The following is a 22,303-nucleotide window of genomic DNA, read 5'->3' on the forward strand; positions in this document are numbered from 1 at the left end:
TGAAAAACCTCCCTTTGAAATTCCTCCGGAGGAGCGGCCCTGTTGATTCCATTAGCTGGGAAGTGGCTGTATGCAGATGTCCACTGGCGGGGATGCTTTGCTGTAATTGCTGTTCTGCTGACCCCTTGCTGAGTGCCACGCTTTTCTCTTGTAGGTGATGTGCCTTCAGGACTTTTTTGGTGACGATGACATTTTTATTGCATGTGGACCGGAGAAGTTCCGTTACCAGGATGATTTCTTGCTAGATGAAAGTGGTAAGGAAACAAAAAAAAAAAGTTCAAAACCAGGGGAAATTTGAGGCAGCTTTCCAAAATGAGCTGCACTCGGGCCAAGATTATGTCAACTCGAAAGCTACCAAATCAGTTTCAGATCCTCAGCCAACATGGCTTTTCCATATCTCGAATTTCTTTGATTTTTTTATAATATAGAAAACAGATGAAATAATCATTTGAAAGGTTAAATGATTTAGAAGAGTAAATTACCAGTGACTAATTTATAACCATTTTGTTAACTACATTGGTGTTCTATAGAAAAATCATGGTGCCGATGTCTACGTTTTTAATTACGTATTTATATCAAAACTCATAGTTGAAAGATGTGTTATCATGAAGTGATTGAGCATGTGTCTAGACTCAGCTTTCACATGGCCTCCTTTCTCCTGTAGGTCCTGAGAAAGATGGTCTTGTGTCCTTTTCCTTTAAATACGTCAGAATTTGTGTGTCATTAGGATCTGTGAAGGATCAGAAAAGAGCATCCTTCAATTGAAAATGAAATATGATTTTTTTCCCCAATTGATAGAGAAGGAACCATTGGTAAAGAGGGAAAGATACATCTTAGGAAATGAATGTGAAAGGTTGTAACTTCAAGAATGATGTTTTCTGATACCGTAAATCATCTCAGAATCTTAACAGCATCACAGGAAAGACAATTGCCCTGAACAGAGACCTTTCCTAAGTCACATGACTTCTGATTTAATTAGGGACATAGTACATATTTATTGTTAATTCAAATTGTTGCTACTTGGAAGTACTTTTTGAAGTGATAATGAATTTCTTGCCTAGATCAATGCAGATAAATTAATGAGCTTTTGACCAAGTGGGTGGGAAATACTGGAGCTCCAAATATGGCTGATATACATTCACATAGAATATCTATATTACATGCATATATGCATATCAGGTACATGCATTTAAACACACTACAGTTATTTCATCATTTTAAAATGACTTCAGGTGTACAGGGAGGGATAAGAATAAGAGAGGTTGCCCCTTTATCATTAAAACTTTAAATGCCTAATAAAAGTTTTTGTAGCTCTATCACTTGAAGAGATTTAAGTTATTGATGTTTTGGTTGAAAAGGCTGGAAGAGTGGTTTGATACCTCTTTCCCTCTAAATAAGTTTTCTCTAAATACTTTGCATCTTTATCTTGATAGACTCTCCTTGGAGACAAAAATTGATGCATATCTATCATTCATGTAAAGGCCAGGGGCGGGCTCCCCCAGCCCACCCCTTTTTCAGATAAGACAGCTTAGCTGTTGTGCAAAAGAAGTGAAGGTTAGAAGTCAGGCAGAAGAGCCGACAGCACAGTTTTGAAAAGAATAAACTGCCTTGATTTCCAATTTAAAGAAGATAGCTGTTTCTGATGGAATGGACAGAGAGACCAGATGCGTTCTGAAATGAAAGTTTGAGTCTGCTGCTTTGATAACAGAAAAGCAGCCTGTCAGACTTGAACTGAAATCCAGCTCGGTTTCAAATCAGCAGAGCTGGCCTGGGCTTCTGCCACCCCTCATGTCCCCCCGGCCAGCCCCCAGGGAGACTCAAGGCTTCTCCCCGACCTTGCCTCTCTTGGTGTGGCCTTGGGGCTGGGCTTTCGCCCTTGACAGTGTTCTCTCAACCCAGGTGACTTCAGCCTACTCCTGTTCTTCCGCTGTGATGGGCAGGCCGGCTTTCTGAAATGTTGAACAGCAAAATCCCCGTGATTTCCCTGTAGAAACCTTTCTCATGAATAATAATGCATATACATACACGCACACTCATGCACACGCGTGCATGCCCACGCAGGAGTCGGGGGATGTTGCCCATGATGTGTGGCTTGGCCCAGTGAAGGACTGCTTCAGACTAAAACTTCAGTGACAAGGGGAGAACTGCGCATCCTTTCCTGGGATGAATATACCCCGAGCGTTTCTTGGTGTGAAGTACATCTGCTGAGTAACCGTGTACTCCCCCATATCCTCTGGGAAGCACGTGGCTTGGGGGTAGGGGTAGAGACGAAGTCTAAATTGAGATTTTTTTTTTACTTCCTGGCATGAACCTGCCCCGAGACTAAATTCACACGTTGACAACTGCAGTTTCCCGTCGCTTGTACAGCATGTTCTGGCGCTGATGTATTAACATTTGAATCTTTTTTTTTTTTTAAGTGCTCTGAGCATGATTTGCTGCAGCTTATCTGTACTTGCTAAACGATATTTGCACGTCGAGGCTTCCTTTGGCCTCTTCCATAGGGGCTTCCTGAAAGGAGGGGCAACAGGGAGCAGGGGAGCCAGCAGTGACTGAATTAATATTGGCGCAGAGGCTTTGCTTGATTTAATGGCACCAAGAAGTGAGCTTTTGCCACAAGGCAGTACTTTTATTTTGTCTCTCGAAATTAAGCCAGCTTGCAGTGAGTTCAGGATTAGCAATGCTGCCTCCCCTGATGACTGCTGGGAAAGCTCCTGGAGATGGCTTTTACGGTCTTCCCAGTGAGCCACTGTGACTTTATAGGCGTTTATTTCATAGGACTACAGTGGAGCCAGATCAATATTAGAAACTGTGAGGGGGCTTTCTTCCTCCCCCGTTTTCACGGAAAAAAATACTTTCCTTCTTCCAGCTCCAAATGTAACCATTTTAGCAATATCGTCATCAATCACTGGCTTCTTAGCACCTTCTAGTGTGGTGGATGAAGGACTATATATAGAGACACAGGCCAGGGGATCCTTCCTCAGTCATGGCTTGCGGTCTGATTTAGAAATGATGAAACATAGTCAAGGGAAATGCCAAATTGGAGACAGGAAGCTTCACACAGTTTCACTTGTATGTTGAAGATAAACTGACGAATTTATAATTTGTTGCCCTTAAAAAGTGAGAGGATTTTGTTGAGAAATGCCTACCTCTACCCAGGAGGGTAAAGCAACTCCTTGGTGAGGAGCCTGTCACAGGATGTCACCTTCTGTCCACCCCTCAAAGCCAACACCCCCCTAGAGTCGCTTGGCCAGTTTCCTCACCTGCCTACTTCACCCCTGCCAGGCCTGACACCTGCTCAAGAGTTTCAACCTCACTCATCCTTTTTTTAAAAAATTAAATTTAATATTTTTATTGAAATGAGTTGATGTACAATGTTGTGTTAATTTCTGCTGTATAGCAAACTGATTTGGTGTTACACACACACGCATATATGTGTATGCGTGTGTGTATACACACACACACACATTCCTTTTTCTATTCTTTTCCATTATGGTTTATTTCAGGATTCAGGGTACTGAATACGCGTTGCTGTGCTATACCGTAGGAACTTGTTTACCCATCCTGCATATACTAGTTTCCTCTGCTAACCCCACACTCCAGTCCCTCCCTCCCCATCTCCCGTCTCCCCTCGGCAACCGCAGGTCTGCTTTCTGTCCGTGAGTCTGTTTTGTAGATAAGTGCATCTGTGTCCTGTTTTAAATTCCATGTATAAGTGGTGTCATATGGTATTTGCCTTTCTCTTTCTGTTCATCTTCTCTGTTTACCAGTTCCCCTGTGCCCTTGATTCCTTAATGTTAATAGGCATTAATGTTAATTCCTTGGTGTTAATAGGCATGACTCCAGACTTACATATTTTTGTTTGGGTGTTGTCTATCTGTCTCCTAAGGTTGCTGTAACAAAGAGTCCTGTCTCTGGGGAATGCTGGTCCAGGTTCCTCCTGCAGTAGGCAGACCCATCTGGAGTATAGTGTTCTTCCTGGGTATGTGATTTGAGAAGGGACGTTTCCTCAGCTTTCTCTTGTGGACCCTATGGTATCGGGTACCCAGGACCCGATGGATACATGTTCCCAGAAGTATTCCATTCTGACCTTGGAAACAAGGACTCAAGTCCTGAATGAGATACAGCAGAAGCTACATCAGACACGAGGCACCACAGCGTCCTCATTGCTTTCCCCAGCTCTGGGTGATGAGAAAATTGGGTTAGAACCCAGCACAATGGAAGCAATACTGGGACAGGGTTAGGAGACAAAGGTCTGGCCCAGGCTTGGTGCCCTGCTTGCTGTGTGGTCTCTGCATCTCCAAGCCTGCTTTCCATTCTGTAAAACACCTTTCCCCCCTTCCCCGGGTTGTAATGGACCTCAAATGAGATAATAAATGTCAAAGCACGTTCAAAACTGTGTTCCTTATTACTTAGTGAATGATGTTAGTGAATGACACCTCAGCTGAAATACACCTCCTGGTGGACTGCAGCTGGACTCAGCCACATAGCTGCATTTGCAGGGCTTAATTGGAGGCAGATGTCATTAAGATTTGCTGCCGGGGCACTTTAGAACAAAAAAGTGACTATCTATTGCTTTTTTTCCACTCTCAACTTTTATTCTTGGTGGAGGTGAGAGGAGATGCAGCGACCTTTGAAGATACACACCTTTTCTGGAGGGACTCTCTGGAAGATTAAACCAAATGACATTTAGACCCAGTCAGATTTCTAAAACTGATGATCAGGAACTCCCAGCCCTTAGGTCCACGTTGATTTGGATTAGAGGGATTTTAATGGATCTGCTACTTTGTCCTGGGGCTGGTGATGCCAAGAAACATCACAAGAAACAGTCCCCAAGGTCACTGGGGACACCAGAAAGACGCTTAGTGTCTGGATTGACCAGACCTCCTCACAAAGTGGCTTTTGAGCTACTGCCAGCAAAAGTCATTCATTCTTTCATGAGGAGCCTACCAGGCTCCTCTGTCCATGGGGATTCTCCAGGCAGGAATATTGTAGTTGGTTGTGATGTTATCCTCCAGGGGATCTTCCCAACCCAGGGGCGGTCTCCTGCATTGCAGGCAGATTCTTTACCATCTGAGCCACCAGGGAAGCCCATTCTTTCATACATCCATTCATTTATTCAGTAAGCTAAGCTAACTTACCATGTGCCAGGCAGTGCACTAGACACAAGTAACTGTAGACAGTAACACTTCCATGAAATAGGGCCCTCCTATGACTTTTAATATTGCTTATGTCTGAAGCTGTCAAAGGATCTTGGCTGCTGAACTTTGACTCAAAATATTAATTTTTGCTTGTATATTTTATCTCTTTGGAATAATATTGTGGTAAAATATCTGACGGGTCACAATAGACTGACAATTCTTAATAGGTTTAAATTTTAATTGGATGATGTGGCCAGTTTAAATGGAATCTGTGAGCAGATTTATTTCAGATGTGTGGTACCTGATGCTGGAATACTTGATAGGTTCAATAGATTTTGATGTTAGGAATGGACAGTTCTTATTTCAAAAAAAATTATAACTGTAGAGGTGAATAATTGCCAAGCTTCTGTGACCTTTTCTTTTTTAATAGAAAATCGGGTATGCATTTTTATGAGTTCTGAACAGAAAGCCCATTGGCTTACATGCTTTGCTCTTGTCAGTAAGTTCTCCATTGCATCTTAGCTGTAGGAAAATTAAAGGGGTTCTGGAGACTTCCTCCTCCATGGCTACATTTTAGCTCATGCATAAAGTTCCCCAGAACATAGTGGTATTTTCTAATTTGATTCGCTGCCAAGCTATGGAGACCTATAGATACTTTGGAGACGTGTAGAGACGCATTTTACTTTGGAGACAGAATCTAACTCGAGTACCAGCTAGTTCCTTTTCTATGAAAATATGATTTTTCCCTTTAGGAAAGAAAGACATTGTATTAATATAACACATCTTTTCTTTATGTTTTCTCTTCCAGTCCTCATGGGCTTCTTTTTCTTGTATTCGGTAACAGTGACACCTGAATTGCTGACATGAAAAAACCTACAAAATATAGTATTGAGAATGAATGCTATACATGAGGCATCTTGGAAACCATGGGTTTGCAGTCCCTCCTGACAGCAGTGCAACAGTTGTTCATCCATCCCCAACCAAAACACTCTGTTTTTGCAACTTACACCTTTATAAGAAGGCCAGCTCCACTTTCCACTAGTGCTGCTTTTAAATAAGTTTTTTCTTATATTGACCCTAAATAAATCTCTCTCTGACCTGTTCTCAGTGGTCCTAATTCTGCCCTCCAGAGTAGTAAAAACCACCCACTGCCTTCATTCTTAGAAGATGAACTTTCCTCGTAGAGCACCAGGATGATCAAAGCCAATTCACAGTAAACTATTTTGTTTCATTGTCCTTCTAGATCAAAATGTCCCTGAACATTTCACTCATTTTCTCCCCTCTTCCCATCTTTCAAAGGAAGAAGAGTCTTTCTTTGGCAATGATAATGTTCTTGACTTTGTCTTCTCTCTTCTTTGTGACCTTGCCTTTGCAGCATTCCCTTTCTGTTGTTCCTGAACATTTGTTGTTTTACCTCGGTTTTATAATCTCTTTCTTCTCAACTCATGATCATGCTTCAATTTCCTCTATCCTAAAGGAGCTGTTGATCATCTCATCAAACCACAGTGCCTCTCTGTCTCTGCCAAACAGCTTTAAAAATACTGTCCTTGAAACCTCCATCGCCTCATCCTGACTCACTTTTATACCTTTGGGTAAATGGTATGCTGAAAACACAAAAGTTTTTTTTTTTTTAATTTACAAAATTGTCCTCCACTATCTTTTAAATTTGAATGATGGTTAAAGTTCTTCTTTTGTCACTGAATGACACTTGGGAAAATCTCTCAAGACTTTTCTGTTCCCTTGGGACTTCCATGATGGTTCAGTAGTTTAGCCTCTGAGCTTCCAGTTCCAGGGGTGCTGGTTCAATCCCTGGTCCATTGCCTCTTCCTAATTCATTTTTTATACCTTTGGGCAAATGGTATGCTGAAAACACAAAAGTTTTTTTTTTTTTTAATTTACAAAATTGTCCTCCACTATTGCTTCGAAAAGTTATGATCAACCTAGATAGCATATTCAAAAGCAGAGACATTACTTTGCTGACTAAGGTCCATCTAGTCAAGGCTATGGTTTTTCCTGTGGTCATGTATGGATGTGAGAGTTGGACTATGAAGAAGGCTGAGCACCGAAGAATTGATGCTTTTGAACTGTGGTGTTGGAGAAGACTCTTGAGAGTCCCTTGGACTGCAAGGAGATCCAACCAGTCCATTCTGAAGGAGATCAGCCCTGGGATTCCTTTGGAAGGAATGATGCTAAAGCTGAAACTCCAGTACTTTGGCCACCTCATGCGAAGAGTTGACTCATTGGAAAAGACTGTGATGCTGGGAGGGATTGGGGGCAGGAGGAGAAGGGGACGACAGAGGATGAGATGGCTGGATGGCATCACTGACTCTATGGACGTGAGTCTGAGTGAACTCCGGGAGTTGGTGATGGACAGGGAGACCTGGTGTGCTCCAATTCATGGGGTTGCAAAGAGTCAGACATGACTGAGCAACTGAACTGAACTGATTGCTTCCAGTGCAAGGGATGCAGGTTTGATCCCTGGTCAGGGAATTAAAATTCCACATGCCTTACAGTGAAAAAAAAAACAAAACATAAAACAGAAGGAATGTTATAACAAATTCAATAAGACTTTAAAAATAATTATTATTATTTAAAACTTATTATTGTCCAAAAAAAATCTTAAAAAATAAGACTTTTCTATTCTTTCCTAAGATAGTAAAAAGTGTTATGAACTCGTCTAGCTACAAATCATCATCTCAATTCAGAAGAGGAAACATGTAGTCCTATGTAGTAGTCACTCCAAATTGGAATGGTTTTTCCTATGGATCCAGGGCCCAATGTAGTGAGTTCTTTCTCTGCAGGGGAAAAAAAAAAAAAAAAAGTGGGATTAATACCTTCTCTCCTCTTTACTCGCCACCTCTCTGCTATTGATCCTTCCAGGGTCGGAGTAGGGAAGGGGGCGGTGGAGGTGGGTGATGAGGAGCGGGTGGTGGGTCCTCGTGACTGTGCTGCGGTGGCCCAGCCTCTCTGGGCATGAGAGCAGGTGCTCAGCAAAGTCTCTTGTTGAGTGTTTGCATCGGGTCCTCAGGGACTCTCACTGGGCACATTCAGCTCTTCTTCGATGTGGTCAGTTCAGTTTCTTCCAGTTTTGGCTACTTCTCCCTCGGTCCTTGTGTTCCAAAGCTCTGATTGTTGGCCTCAGATGATCCTCTTGAGAAGAATGTAAATTATCTCCATGCCGGCTCTCTCCCTCAGATCTGTCACTGCATTCATATGTCTTTTGCCCCAACCACAGCCCACTCATTGCCAGCGAATCTCCTTTACTCTGCTGCCAGAGGTTCTTGGAAGAAAAACCAGACACTCAAACACCAGTCTGTTATCTCCCTCCATCCATGGATGATACTGACTGAGCTCTTCAGATCTGCCAGGGGAGCCCCAGCCGGGATGAGAGGGAGCATCTTCCCTCCTTTGGGGTTCAGAGGTTCACAGCACAGCTCTTTCTAAAGAGATCTGTCTCAGAAGTCCCCTTTCTCTCTAATGAATTAAGCCTTTTATACCTTTGAAATTGGGTAAGAAGACTTAAGGCCAGCAGTCGTTTCTTTGCATCTGTGTGGACCTTTCTAGAAGCTTATCCATCTCACAATTCACTCTGTGTATCTGATAGACATCCCTTTGGAGTTTGGATGAAAACCTCATTTCCCCTTACATAATAGTTTCACGGAACAAGGATGATCGCCATATCACTATATCCCGTATTCTCCATGTTTTTCCTTCCTGACTCCTTGGAGGTATTTGTTTTGTCTTTATTTTTTTATTGGCGTATAATTGCTTTACAATTTTGCGTTGGTTTCTGCTCTAGACGAAGTGAATCAGCAATGCCCCACAGGTACTCCCTCCCTCTCGGACCACCCCCTCTCTCCCCACCCATCTAGGTCATCACAGAGTAGTTCCCTGTGTTACACAGCAGATTCCTGTGAGCTCTTCACATTACCCGTGGTAGGTAGTGTCTTTATGTCAAACCTGACCTCTTAATGCATCCCACTCTTCCCTGCCCCACCCCCCCAGCCCAGCTCCTGAATCCATGCATCCACTCTCTACATCTGTGTCTCTACGAAGAGGTAGAGATGAACATAGTTTCAGGGCAGGAATAGAGGCACAGTGGACATTTTCAGTGATGCCCCTCGTGCTTCTAGGTCTGTCCTATTCTTCTGCCCACTTCCTTGACTCTTCCTAAGAGTCTTTCAAGTTTATTCTAGTGTCATATAGCCCCTCATAATTGTTTCCCAAGATTCATTCCTCAACTCTTCTTTTTTTCTACTTAATTGCTGTCTGTTCCTAGCCAAATTCATCTACCTTAATGGTTTCAGCAGTGATGGTTATGGTAGACAGTGACGGTGACAAATGGCAACCAGATGGTATGCAATAAGCAGAGCCTTTGAAGTATGTATAATTTTCCCAATTTTACAATTAAGGAAATTAAGGCTTTGATGATAAGCAATTTGTCCAAGGCCACACAGCTAGTTAGTGTGGAAAGCAGAGTTAAAACCCAAGTTCGTTTATGTTTGACAACACATGCTTCATCTTTGAGTGTACCTCCTCTCAAATCTACATCTCTAACCCTGAACCATATTTCCAACTTTCTCTCATGAACTGCTTTCCGATTTTTCCATAGCCACCTGAAATTCAGCACAGCCCAGAGCTGAACTTATCATCTTCTTGGTCAACTTTGTTCTCCTTCTGTGTTCCCCATTCCAGTGCCTGGCCTCAGCCTTCTGCTTAACCCCAAGGTTGTCACCATGGAGCTGTCTTCTGTTGTCTGCTCACCTTCACTCCTCCCATCCGACAGTTTATTCTCCTGATTTCCATTGTCACTGCCTTTATCTTGGGTTACTTTCTCATAATCTCTTGCTTAGACTTATAAAGATTCTTCACTTTGGTTTCCTGATACCAGCCATGTTTGCACACAGATTGATTCTCCTAAATTCCCTTGACGAGCCTTCCACTGCCCGGGTCCTCCTTGGCATGCAGTTCTAGTCCTCCCATGCAGTAAGTCAGCTTCGTTGTGTCTTTGTAGAGCGTTCTCATCACTTTCCTCTTCCCGTGTCTTCCAGCCACAGTATTGCTCACTGGTCTCCCCAGAGACTGCTTTATTTTTTGCATCTCTGCCTTTGCTCATACTGTCCCATCCACCGGGAATGTTCTTCTTCCCTTTCTCCTGTGTCACCCAAAACCCAACTCCCTTCTGTCCTTTGAGGTTTCATTCAAAAGTGGCCTTTGGCGTGTGGAACTCTGCTCGATGTTATGTGGCAGCCTGGGTGGGAGGGTAGTTTGGGGGAGGATGGATGCATGTGTATGTATGGCTGAGTCCCTTTACTTTTCACCTGAAACTACCACAACATTGTTAATTGGCTCTTTGTGGTTGTAGTTTAGTCACTAGTCATGTCTGACTCTTTGCGACCTCATGGACTGCAGTGCACGAGGCTTCCCTGTCCATCACTATCTCCTGTAGTTTGCTCAAACTCATGTTCATTGAGGTGGTGATGACTATACCCCAATACAAAATAAAAAGTTCAATGTTAAAAAAAAAAAAAGAGTGGCCTTTGTGTTAAAACCTCCCCTGTCTACTTGGTTTCAATCAATTACTAATTTCTCATTCTTTTTATCCATCTTTATCTCATTTCATTCTCAGAAAAATTCTTGCCATGTGGGCCTACAGTGTCATTAACAGCAGATAAGAAACTGTTCAAAATCACATACTTACTAGGTAATAGAACTGGAATAAAAGCCGGGGATCCCAGATTCCTCATTTCATCTTACTTAAGTGCAGGTGCTTCAGGCTGGTTCTGTGTGTCTTTAGTTTCTATAACACAGCACCTATTACAGTGCCCTGAATATGGTAAGTGCCCAAGAAATGTTAGTCACTAAGTCGTGTCCAACTCCTGTGTGACACCACGTGTTGTAGCCTGCCAGGCTCCTCCGCCCGTGGGGATACTCCAGGCAAGAAGACTGGAGTGGGTAGCTCTTCCCTTCTCCAGAGATGGTTGAATCCATGTAGGAGTCTGCTCCACCTGTCAACGCTTCAGATACTTGAGGACTGAGGCCCATTTCTTCCCCCAAATTTTTATCCAGGTTTCTTAGGCAAAGCTTTCTTAAGACCACCCTACTATCCCGGTGACTTTCTCTGGGTATTTTGTGGTCAGCAATATCCTTAAAATAAACCCAGCACTGAATTCTGTACTCCTTGGGGGCTTAGAACAGTATAGAGAATATGAACTTACTTAATAAAGGCATCTAGCTTGTTCACATGCAGCCTCAGTGTGACAATGACCTCTTTAAACTATTGCCCAACAACGCGGGTTCATGCTCAGCTTGTGGCCTGCTGAATTCCCTGGGGCTTCCGATAGTGATGTCAAGTCAGGTTCTCCTTTAAGTGCATATTTGAACCTCCGTCCAGGACTCCCATTGCCTTCATGCCAGCCAACATCTTATTAATGTTAGCCAATAATTCTGGCCATTTAAGAGCTTTCAACATCTGAATTCTGCCTGTGGATAAGTAATGACAGAGAATAGAGGTGAAATGAGGTCTGCCTGGTTTGCTGGCCCCTTCTCCTGCCAACTGAGTTCTGCTGCTAGGGGCCTATCTAGCTGAAGACCAGCAGTAGCATAGCTGCCTGCAAGCTCTCAGACAAAAAGAGAAAGGCATGAAAGGCTATAATAAACTTCATATGTTCCTCGGGGGTGACAGTGGCAGACCAGCCTCAGATTCAGTGTCCAGCTTTGGTTGGGTCATTCTCTTCCTACATCTGGGTAACAGTCCTGCAGAGGAGGACAGCATGTCCTTTTGTCCCCCACCCTGGACCCACCCCTGTCCCTAGTACAGGGGGGTACAGTTCGAGCTTTCTTAACATAGGTCCACAGGGCATATGCACTCAGGGTTTTGTTCCTGTTTGAAATCTACAGATTCAGTTCCCGCAGCAAGTGTTAAGAGACTTCTGTATGTCAAGGATTCTTGGAGTTTCAATAAAGTTCTGGGAAGTTAAATGTCTATTTCCTGGAAAGCAGATGAAGTAGAAATTACTAAGGAAAAATACTTGGTGTGAAGGTGATTCTAAAATCAAGTTTCAAAATTGGGTAATTATTTGATACAAGTGTGGATATAGGTTGTCTTTACAGATTTTCACTCCTGTAAGTATTTGGAATAACTGAAATATAATAAGATCCTGATATTATATGAGTCTTTGCTCCTTACAGCTAGATTTTTTCTTTCAGTGGCTCTAGAAAATAAACAAATGGATAAAACTCTTAGTAAAAGAAAAAAAAAAAAGGAATGACTTATCTTGGTGTATCAATAAGCAAGTGAAGTGAAGTGAAGTCACTCAGTCATGTCCAACTCTTTGCGACCCCATGTAGCCCACCAGGCTACTCTGTCCATGGGATTTTCCAGGCAAGAATACTGGAGTGGGGTGCCACTTCCTTCTCCAGGGGATCTTCCCAACCCAGGGATCGAACCCAGGTCTCCCGCACTGCAGGCAGATGTGTTAACCTCTGAGCCACCAGGAATGACTTATCTTGGTGTATCAATAAGCAAGGTCATTGTGAAATCAGGAGTCTTCACTTTTTTTGGAGACCTAAACAAATGTGGGGCTTCCCTGGTGGCTCAGTGTTAAAAAAAAAAAAAATCTGCTTGCCAATGCAGGAGGCATGGGTTCGAGCCCTGATTCCAGAAGATCCTACGTACTGTGGAACACCTGAGTCCACGTGCCACAACTGTTGAGCCTGCGCCCTAAAGCCCATGCTCTGCAGCAAGAGAAGCGACCACAGTGAGAAGCCTGTGTGCAGCAACTAGAGAAAAACCCCCTATCACCGAAGACCCAGCACAGCCAATAAATGAATAAACTTATATTTAAAAATATATAACAGCTCTGAAGGAGTTTCTCTAAATTCATATGAATCTTATCAGATCATCAGAACAAAGTCCAAAAACCTCAGCAACCCTGTCAAGAAGTACCAGCAATAGAAATAAAAGACCCTGCATCTCTGGATGCAGAGGAGGGGATGAGTGAAATAAAACCATGGTCCAATGGTCAGAGGGAGAGCTAGCATTCTTTTTCTCTCAAGACACATCAATCTCTACCTTTAGCTTAGTGATCAATCTCTACCTTTAGTATATCAGAGCCCATGGCTCAGTAATTATCTTTTGATCACTTGTAGGGTGTCCCACCGATACGACAGCTGGGTCATTTCTCTGGTAGAACCACAAAACTCCCTACTCAACTATTGAGAACTGAGGTTGTAAATCTTTCGAGTTGATGATCACTGGAAAAAACAAGGTCTCTCCTTTTATAAGATTGTGCCTCAACTTTAAGGACAGTTTAGCTAAACCTGTTGCTGTTGTTGTTCAGCCACTAAGTCGGGTCCAACTGTTCGCAACCCCATGGACTGCAGCATGCCATCCCTGTCCTTCAGTATTTCCCAGAGTTTGCTCAAACTCGTGTCCATTGAGTCGGTGATGCCATCCAACCATCTCATCCTCTATTGTCCCCTCCTCCTCCTGCCTTCAATCTTTCCCAGCATCAGGGTCTTTTCCAATAATTCAGCTCTTTGCATCAGGTGGCCAAAGTTGGAGCTTCAGCTTCAGCATCAGTCCTTTCAGTGAATATTCTGTTTTCATAATTTTTGGTTGTTCATTTCACAATTGATTATCTTTCAACAGAATGATTCTGAAAATGCCATTTAAAGTCAGAAGATTAGGTGACATTAGGATTAGCTTTAAAAACCTATGGAAAAAAAAGGAGTACTGTTGTTTCTTCTTCCTCAAATGAGATATAAAATGTTACTATATACAATGGATTTTACAAATATGAAAAGTAGGGTCAATGAATATACTTTGGAGGGTTTAGAGAGCATGAATTCAGCTTGTTATGTCAAGGATTCTGATCTTATATGTGTGTATGCATATAGGTATAAATTCTACTGAATTTGACTGCTATTTAGTGAATGTCTGTTGGAGAAGGAAATGGCAACCCACTCAGTACTCTTGCCTGGGAAATCCCATGGAAGGAGGAGCCTGGTAGGCTTCAGTCCATGGGGTTGCTAAGATTCAGACACGACTGAGCGACTTGACTTTCACTTTTCACTTTCATGCATTGGAGAAGGCAATGGCAACCCACTCCAGTGTTCTTGCCTGGAGAATCCCAGGGATGGGGGAGCCTGGTGGGCTGCCGTCTATGGGGTCGTACAGAGTCGGACATGACTGAAGCGACTTAGCAGCAGCAGCAGCAGAATGTCTATGTGCCAGATCCCATTCTGAGCAGCACGTATTTAACAGTAAACTAAAGTGAGAAAAAAACTTTTGCCCACATGGAGCTTGTATTCTGGGAGAGAAAGATATTTAATAAGCAAACTCGTAAGTAAATTGCATAAACATCAGAAGATAAGTGCAGTGAAGAAGGAAGTAGAGAGGGAAGGGAGAGTGTGTGGGGTGGGGTGCATGGGAGGTTGTGGATGGGAGTGCAGTTGTAAATAATGCACAATTGATTCGAGCAGCGTGGGACTTAGAGGCACCAACCCCACATGGTTGAAAATACACGTACTTGCTCGCTCTGCCTCAAAAACAAAGACACCGATGTCTGACTCACCAAGGGTAGGACACCAAAGCAGTCTGGATAGAATCAGGGCTCAAACCCTAATTCTTTTGATTCCACCCATTGAGGTCTCTAATCAGACATGGGCCACCCGCACTCTGCAGTGTGATTTTCATGCACGTCATCTCATTTCATCTGACTCCGCAGTTCTCTCCTTGCCCCACACACCTGGCTTCACATACAAACTGCAGGTTTAGGTAAGGCATAGTGTCCTTGAGGTTTCAAGCATGGGAGACACTAATGCAGAATAATTCTGCATAAACTTGAGGTTCAGTGTGGTCGTACTTATCCAGTGTCTGCTTGCTTTGTTCTCAGTGCATGTATTCGACTCTGTATACATAACCTGATCTGCCTGCAAACAGATCAGCATGATGAGAGCTATCCAAAACAACCACCAAAATACACAAAAAAGATTCTTGACTTAAAGATAATACAGTTAATATAAAGAATGCTTTGAAAAGGGAGATATGCAACTTAGACCACATTCAAATGGAGCAAGACTTTTTCTTAATCCAAGGCCCAAGAAAAGTTTTTTGTCAAACTGACTGATAGTATTATTTTGGAAATACCCTTTAGGATGTTTCTCTTTATTTGGACCAATCTTATAGACTAGTTAATAGATGGCATCATTTCTGCAGCTTGGCCTGAAAGTGGTGATAGCATTAGCATCTTTTATACAGTCCCTTAAATGTGCTGCAGCTAATTATATAATTTCTCATCTTTGGTTTGTAGCCAGCAGCAGGACTCTGAATTATTTAGAGTGATGATAATTCTCTTGCTTAACTGTCTCTTTGTTAGCAGTTTGCAAAGGAAGCTTGGCCCAGGCTGCCTGTGGCAGCGTCCCCTTGGAAGAATTCTCACTCGTCTCTCTCTCGGTCACTGCTCTGTCCAGCAGATTTCTAAGGAGGACAGGAGGAGGGGTGTCTGGAGCCCATCAAGTAATCTATGAACTTGCCAGTTAGGGCAGGAAACTGATTCAGAGATTAGATGCTCACCTTTGGATCTGAATGGTGAATTATTCGCAAGCAACCATCCAAGTGCAGCGGATGATTCTAAAAAAATATTGTCTAGGGATTTCCATGGCAGTCCAGTGGTTAGGACTCTGTTCTTCCAGTGCAGGGGACATGGGTTTGATCCCTGGTTGGGGAACTAGGATCCACATACTGGGAGATGTGGCCAAAAACAATTAAAAATATAGTCTAAATTGGGGGTCAGCACCTTTTTCTGCAAAGAGCCAGATAGTAAATATCTTAGGCTTAGCAAACCATGTGGTCTTTGTTGCCACGCCTCAGCTCTGCTCATGTGGTGTGAAGGCAGCCTTAGATAATACGGAAGTACACAAGCAGGGATGTGTTCTAATCAAACTTTTTTATCTGGCTGTGGCCTGGTTTGGCTTGCAGGCTCCAATTTGGTGAGCCCCAGTCTGAATCATTGATTTTTTAATCTCCTGGGGAATATGTTCCTTCATGAGGACTTAATGAGAGGTACGGACCCTACTCCAGAGAAATAAACATTTCCATGCCCAGCCATGTGTACACACACGTACATGCATGTGCACACACACAAGTGCCTTCAATTTCAAGAAGTTACATATCCTCAAACCTAGGATCCAGATTAATAGCTCTTGGTCTGGTTGCATACAGGTTAAGAATTCTCGGTTTGAGTGGTGCTTTCCTGACAGACTTTCTTTCTGGTGACGTGCTGGATACCCTGGGACAGCCATCGTTTTAAAAAGAAGAGAAAGAAAAGAAAACAGAGATGGTTTTGTTCCTACACATCAGAAACTGCAAGACTCTGATTTTCATGTGGAAATACAGAAGTCTTGCACTAGAGGGACAGGTTGGGGCTTCATAGGGATGCAGCCTGGACACATTGTGGAAGTATATTTTTATATATACATATGTGTGTGTGTGTATACACACACATTACGTATATGTGCCATCTCTTTCTTCAGAGACCCCAGTACACAGTCCACTTCAGTATTCTTGCCTGGAGAATCCCATGGACGTAGGAGCCTCATGGGCTACAGTCTATGGGGTCACAAAGAGTTGGACACGACTGAGTGACTTAGCACATATATATTGTTGTTATTCAGTTGCTCAGTTGTGTCTGACTCTTTGCAACCCCATGGACTGCACTATGCCAGGGTTCCCTGTCCATCACCAGCTCCCTGAGTTTACACAAACTCATATCCATCGAGTCGGTGATGCCATCCAGCCATCTCACCCTCTGCTGTCCCCTTCTCCTCCTGCCTTCGATCTTTCCCAGCATCAGGGTCTTTTCTCATGAGGTGCATGCAGTGAGGCCGTGTGACCCTGTTGAACAGGTGTCGGGGGGCGAATCTCACTCATGGGGTCCCGTGTCCTGGCCACCTGGTGATGCTGTCCTCTGTAAGCCAAAGTGGCGCAGTTCCCTGTGGGAGACAGGAGGTGACATCTGAGAGTCGATATCTCAGAGAGCACCGCTGTGGGGCGGTGATGGTGCACACGTCCTCTGGCACGTGGTCCAAGCACTGGTGGGAGGAGGACCAGTCAGCTCGGCTGGGTCTGTTGCCTGAATCTGCTTGACTTCAGAGAAATGGAAAGCAGCTCGGACGCTGTTCTAGCATCCAGATGACCTGACTACCTCCAGGATCAGATGGACACAGCCTCCTGGGAGCTTATCTTTGCCCTGAGGTCATCTCTTGTTATAACTCTCGGTAATTGAAAAATTGGCCCAGATGTGCATTGCGTGACTTTTAATTAATGTAAAAGTTCGGCTTCTATTTAATGATCATTGGCGGTGGTGGCTCTTTTTGCTTCTGATGATAAAACAGCGACCTTCTGCAAGTATACCTCCCTGGCCTTTTCCAAAACACAGTCTGAGGCTGTGCTTCCTGTTTGCAGGCTCTGACTCAGTGGTGAATCAAGGGGGCTGAGCCAGCCCCCATCCTTTGTTCAGTGCCACCAGCTCTGTCATTTGTCTTGTAGCCTCTGCCCCCCACTGCTCCCTCATAAACCTCCCAACACCCACATGGTTGACTCTCTCCTCCCTCGCCGTGTTTCTCAGGCCCAGGGCAGCACACCAAGGCCTGGCCGTCCTCCCAGTGACTCAGATGCACTTTACACAGCTCAGGGGAAAGGAGGTGAGATAGTAAAGCTGGGGCATCCACGGCACGGCCCCCGAACCAGGGCGGAGTCTGGTTTCTTTCCTGAGCCAGACTAGAGTGTGACCTCAAGCAGGTCATGGAGGGCCTCCCCCAGGAGCTCTGCATCCTGGATTCCAAGGTCCTCCTTGACTGTCCACATGTGGGGATCTTAGTTCCCTGACCAGGGATCGAACCCTTGCCCCCCACAGCAGAAGCTCAGAGTCTTACTCCAGTCCCTCCTTTCTTTATTCCTTATCTGAACACAGAATTTGGGGAGATCTTTCAAGCTGCCCCCCTTTCTTAGGCTCTTTTTCATTCTTTCGCTGGTTAATTTACTGGCGGATCAACCTCTCTTCATGTTCCTTAAGGTCCTAGTTGACAGCAGTTACTCCAGTTCTTTAGGATGACAGTGGGGAAGCCCAGTCATTTTCTGGAACGAAGGAAAGAGCAGCGGGCCTTCCATTTTGAGAGGCATGGTTTTCAAGCTCTGTTTCTGTCTGTTGGTCCAGGCGGCAGCTCTCTGGGCCTCTGCTTCTCCGGGTCCTAACCAGAGCTTCGCGGGGCCCAGTGGGAACAGCAGGGCCTTGGAGGTCAGATATCCGTTCTGGCACCAGTTGGGCCACTGGGAGCTGTGTGACTTCGGGGGAGTGTCTCCCAGCACAGGCTCCCCCGGGTAGCGCTAGTGGTGAATAAAGAACCCGCCTACCAAGGCAAGGGACTGAAGAGACGCAGGTGCGATCCTTGGGTGGGGGAGATCCCCCGGAAGAGGGCATGGCAGTCCACTCCAGTATTCTTGCCTGGAGAATCCCATGGACAGAGGAGCCTGGTGGGCTGCAGTCCATGGGGTTGCAAAGAGTCGGACCCGACTGAGTGAGTAAGCAAAGCACAGTAAGTGGTAGAGTTGGAATCAAGCCATTTAAATTTTTTTTTTTTTTTTGGCCTCCTTTCCCTAAAATATGACAAGAATCCATAAGAAGTCACTTCAAGGAGGTATAAGTACAACACTGGAAATCAAATCGACTTTTTGTGTTTCATCTAACAATTCAGTGTTTGGAGTGCTCTCTTCTGTTGCATAAGCTTGAAGACTCGCCCCTCTCCCACCCACCCCTGCTGCCCACCCAGAGTTCTTCACTCCACGTCCAGGTTTGAACCTGTACCATCTCCTAGACAATGGTTCTGCCAGATGTTAGCTATCATTGTGACCACCTATAACAGTAATATGCTCCTTTTATTATAAACCTTGATGCAAATTACAAACCAAGCTGTTATCGTGATGACTCCAAATCTGTTATTCAATGCCTTTGAGAAAGAAAAATCAAGATGTTTAGAGTCGATATGAGTTACATGAGGCTATACAGTGGATTTATTTGTTTCTGCTTGTCACTCAAAATGATCACTTCTTTGTACACCTGTTAAGAATAAGCATAGTGTGTGTAAGAATGTTTAGGGAAGATGGTTGTGAAGATCACAGGCAGGGTTTTGGCCATGGTCTGTGTTTGTTTTCTCATCCATCTGGCTTTAAGGGGTGCAAGCTGGCGAGGTCCCTGCACTGGCCAGGGCTGCCTCACTCTCTGGAAGACCTTCGAATTCTGAAATGTGTGTGAAGCCAGTTGTGCAGTCTCCAGCCAGCTGGAGGATGCCTCCCAGCTGGCACTCCCCATGGGAAATGCTGTGCTTGCTAATCTCTGCTGAAAATATTCTCAGGATAACTGATGACTTTAAAGATGCCACGTTACCATGGTGCTTGAAACACGTAGGTGGAGGGTCATGCCGTTGGGATTCAGACTGAGTCTCCAGGTTATAAGCTTTCAGTTTCTTTTCAGTGTGTATTTAATTTGAAACAATGAGAACACAATACTCCCAGGCTCAGCTGGCTTCCTTGTTTTGCTTTTCTTCATCTTTGCAGCATTGCCCTCCACCTCCTAAATTCTTGCTGGTGTTTTGTTGAGAGTTTGGACTGGATTGTTTGAAAACCTCCACATGAGGTGTGGACACTTGGACCGGAAACCAAGGGCCACAGCCATGACAGAGAACCCCAACACAAACTCTGTTTCATCCAGCTGTTTCAGTTCAGTTCAGTTCAGTCGCTCAGTCGTGTCCGACTCTCTGCGACAACGTGAATCACAGCACGCCAGGCCTCCCTGTCCATCACCAGCTCCCGGAGTTCACTCAGACTCACGTCCATCGAGTCGGTGATGCCATCCAGCCGTCTCACCCTCTGTCGTCCCCTTCTCCTCCTGCCCCCAATCCCTCCCAGCATCAGGGTCTTTTCCAATGAGTCAACTCTTTGCATAAGGTTATATGCAATCCAATGGTCAGTCATGTTTTAAAGGTCAGGATAGATATTCAGCATCTTTCAGTTGACCCTTGGAGAACATAGGTTCAAATGCCCAGGTCCACCTATACACAAATACATTGGAAACATTTTTTGGAGATTTTCTAACAATTTGAAAAAACTCACGGACAAACCACAGAACCTAGAAATATTGACGTATGAGAAATAGCTGTGCTGTGAATGCACTAAATATATAGCAGCTATGCCTATAACATACAAAACATGTGTTAATTGACAGTGTTCTCAGTAAGGCTTCCAGTCGTCAAGTTTTGGGGAGTGGAAGTTGTACGTGGATTCTCTATGGGGGTCAGTGCATGTGGTTCAGGGGTCACCTGTACATTTACAGTAAGCCCCCTACATACGATACCTTTGAGTTTCAAACTTTCAAAGATACAGTTGTGCGTCTGGTTCCAACAAGGAACCGGAACCTGTGCCATCAGGCGTGAGTGAAACTGCAGCTCCCTGGTGTCTTGGCAATGTAATGTGAGCTTCCCTCTCAGCATCAGTTAACATACATACTGAGACCGGAAGTCTTTTTGGCCAGCGATGAGCACTTCATCGCCCAGAGCCTTGAAGGATAGATTTAGAGTAAAAAGTCCCTTGACCTGCAACTCCCGGTGACTTCTGTCTTTAAAATCAAATCCCCTTGATTTGCTCGCTTGGTTACTTGTTTTAAAACACTTATTCTTCCTTGCAATGTGTATATACACATATGCCAGAGGGCTTGAGTTACCTTTAAATAAAGGTTGCCCTCAGTGTTTATTTGGTTGTAGCCTCCCTAGGTTAGTGATAAATCAAAATGTAAATAAGATAATAACATTTCCATGAATGCATAGCTTACTTTCCTTTATGTTGCTCTTTTGCCTTTTTTATTACACAGATTGAACTTTCAGAATTTAGCTTTGAAAATGCTAACCCCAGGAGTCAAAAATAGGGGATATTGATCGGGGACCTGAAGCCTTTGTAGTTGATAATCATAAGGAGGCTATGGTTAAAGGAACCTTGGTGGATATCACTTACAAGTTATTTCCTTCAGCATGGTTTTATTGTTGACCTCGAACTATTGAATCTCTGTGACTTTGAAAAAAAAACAACTTTGTTTCTTCAGTCTGCAGAACAATGATGTATTCCAAGGATTAAGAAATGAATTGCTTTAAATGCTTACTATGATACGATTATACTTAGGCTTAACTTATTTTTATGTTTTCTCATTCACTGAATAGAGCACTTAACTTCCTCATGGGAAATTTGGGGGGATAATTAGTAGAGATTCCAAAGCATAATGCAACAATAAATGTTTCTTTTCAATATTTATTTGCTACTTAGGGCCTCATAAAACCATTCCTAAAATCACTGGCTCTCTCCAGTTATCTTCTTCTCATTTTTCAAGTGATCTCCTTCCTGTTTATTTGATTGAATTAAGAGATTTTACTAGTTGCCAGGCACGAAACTAGAAGCTGGGGATTCAATGATGAGTAAGCTATGACCCTTGCTCTCGTAGAATTTTTTTTTTTTTTTTTTAATGAGAGAGAACTCATAATCAACTCAGAATCTGGCAGCCTCAGAAATGCTAGGCTAAGACTTTCATTAACAATCATTTTGGTAATGTACCTTTTTAGTCTCTCAATATTCCTTCTTGTTTCCTATACTGACAACACCAACTTGGACTAAAAGTAATCTAGCCTGGAGAAGGAAATGGCAACCCACTCCAGTGTTCTTGCCTGGAGATTCCCAGGGACGGCGGAGCCTGGTGGGCTGCCGTCTGTGGGGTCGCACAGAGTCGGACACGACTGAAGCGACTTAGCAGCAGCAGCAGCAGCCTGGAAATGAAGGAAAATTAATCATCTTCTCTGGTCAGTGCCATGATCAGCTGTGTTGTATCTGGTCACCTGCCAACTGCAAGTTTAGTTCAGTGCTATGAAGTTCTTGCCAATATATTCTTATATTGTGCTTTCTGTGACTTTATTTTCCTAGATACATGAGTGTAACTTTTTCATATTTCCAAAATTTCTCGAACATCCAGTATGTATTATAGTTTTAGCTAGGTAAAACCACTTAGCAACAATTTATAAGTAGAATTATATTTATCCTTTGTCTGCTTCGTATTGTAAAGAGAGTC

General features: G+C 43.8%; 1 protein-coding gene across 3 annotated transcripts in view; it reads left to right on the forward strand.

The window, feature by feature from the left end:
* Nucleotides 1–22,303, forward strand: part of DCLK1 (doublecortin like kinase 1) — a 354,151-nt gene that overhangs the window by 192,195 nt on the left and 139,653 nt on the right. For all 3 annotated transcript variants that reach the window (XM_040267078.1, XM_040267076.1, XM_040267075.1), the window contains exon 4: nt 155–254. In XM_040267078.1, the coding sequence (XP_040123012.1) occupies nt 155–254 (100 nt within the window). The remainder of the gene's footprint in view (nt 1–154; nt 255–22,303) is intronic.

The sequence above is a fragment of the Oryx dammah genome, unplaced genomic scaffold (assembly GCF_014754425.2).
Source record: "Oryx dammah isolate SB20612 unplaced genomic scaffold, SCBI_Odam_1.1 HiC_scaffold_24, whole genome shotgun sequence".
Lineage (NCBI taxonomy): Eukaryota > Metazoa > Chordata > Mammalia > Artiodactyla > Bovidae > Oryx > Oryx dammah.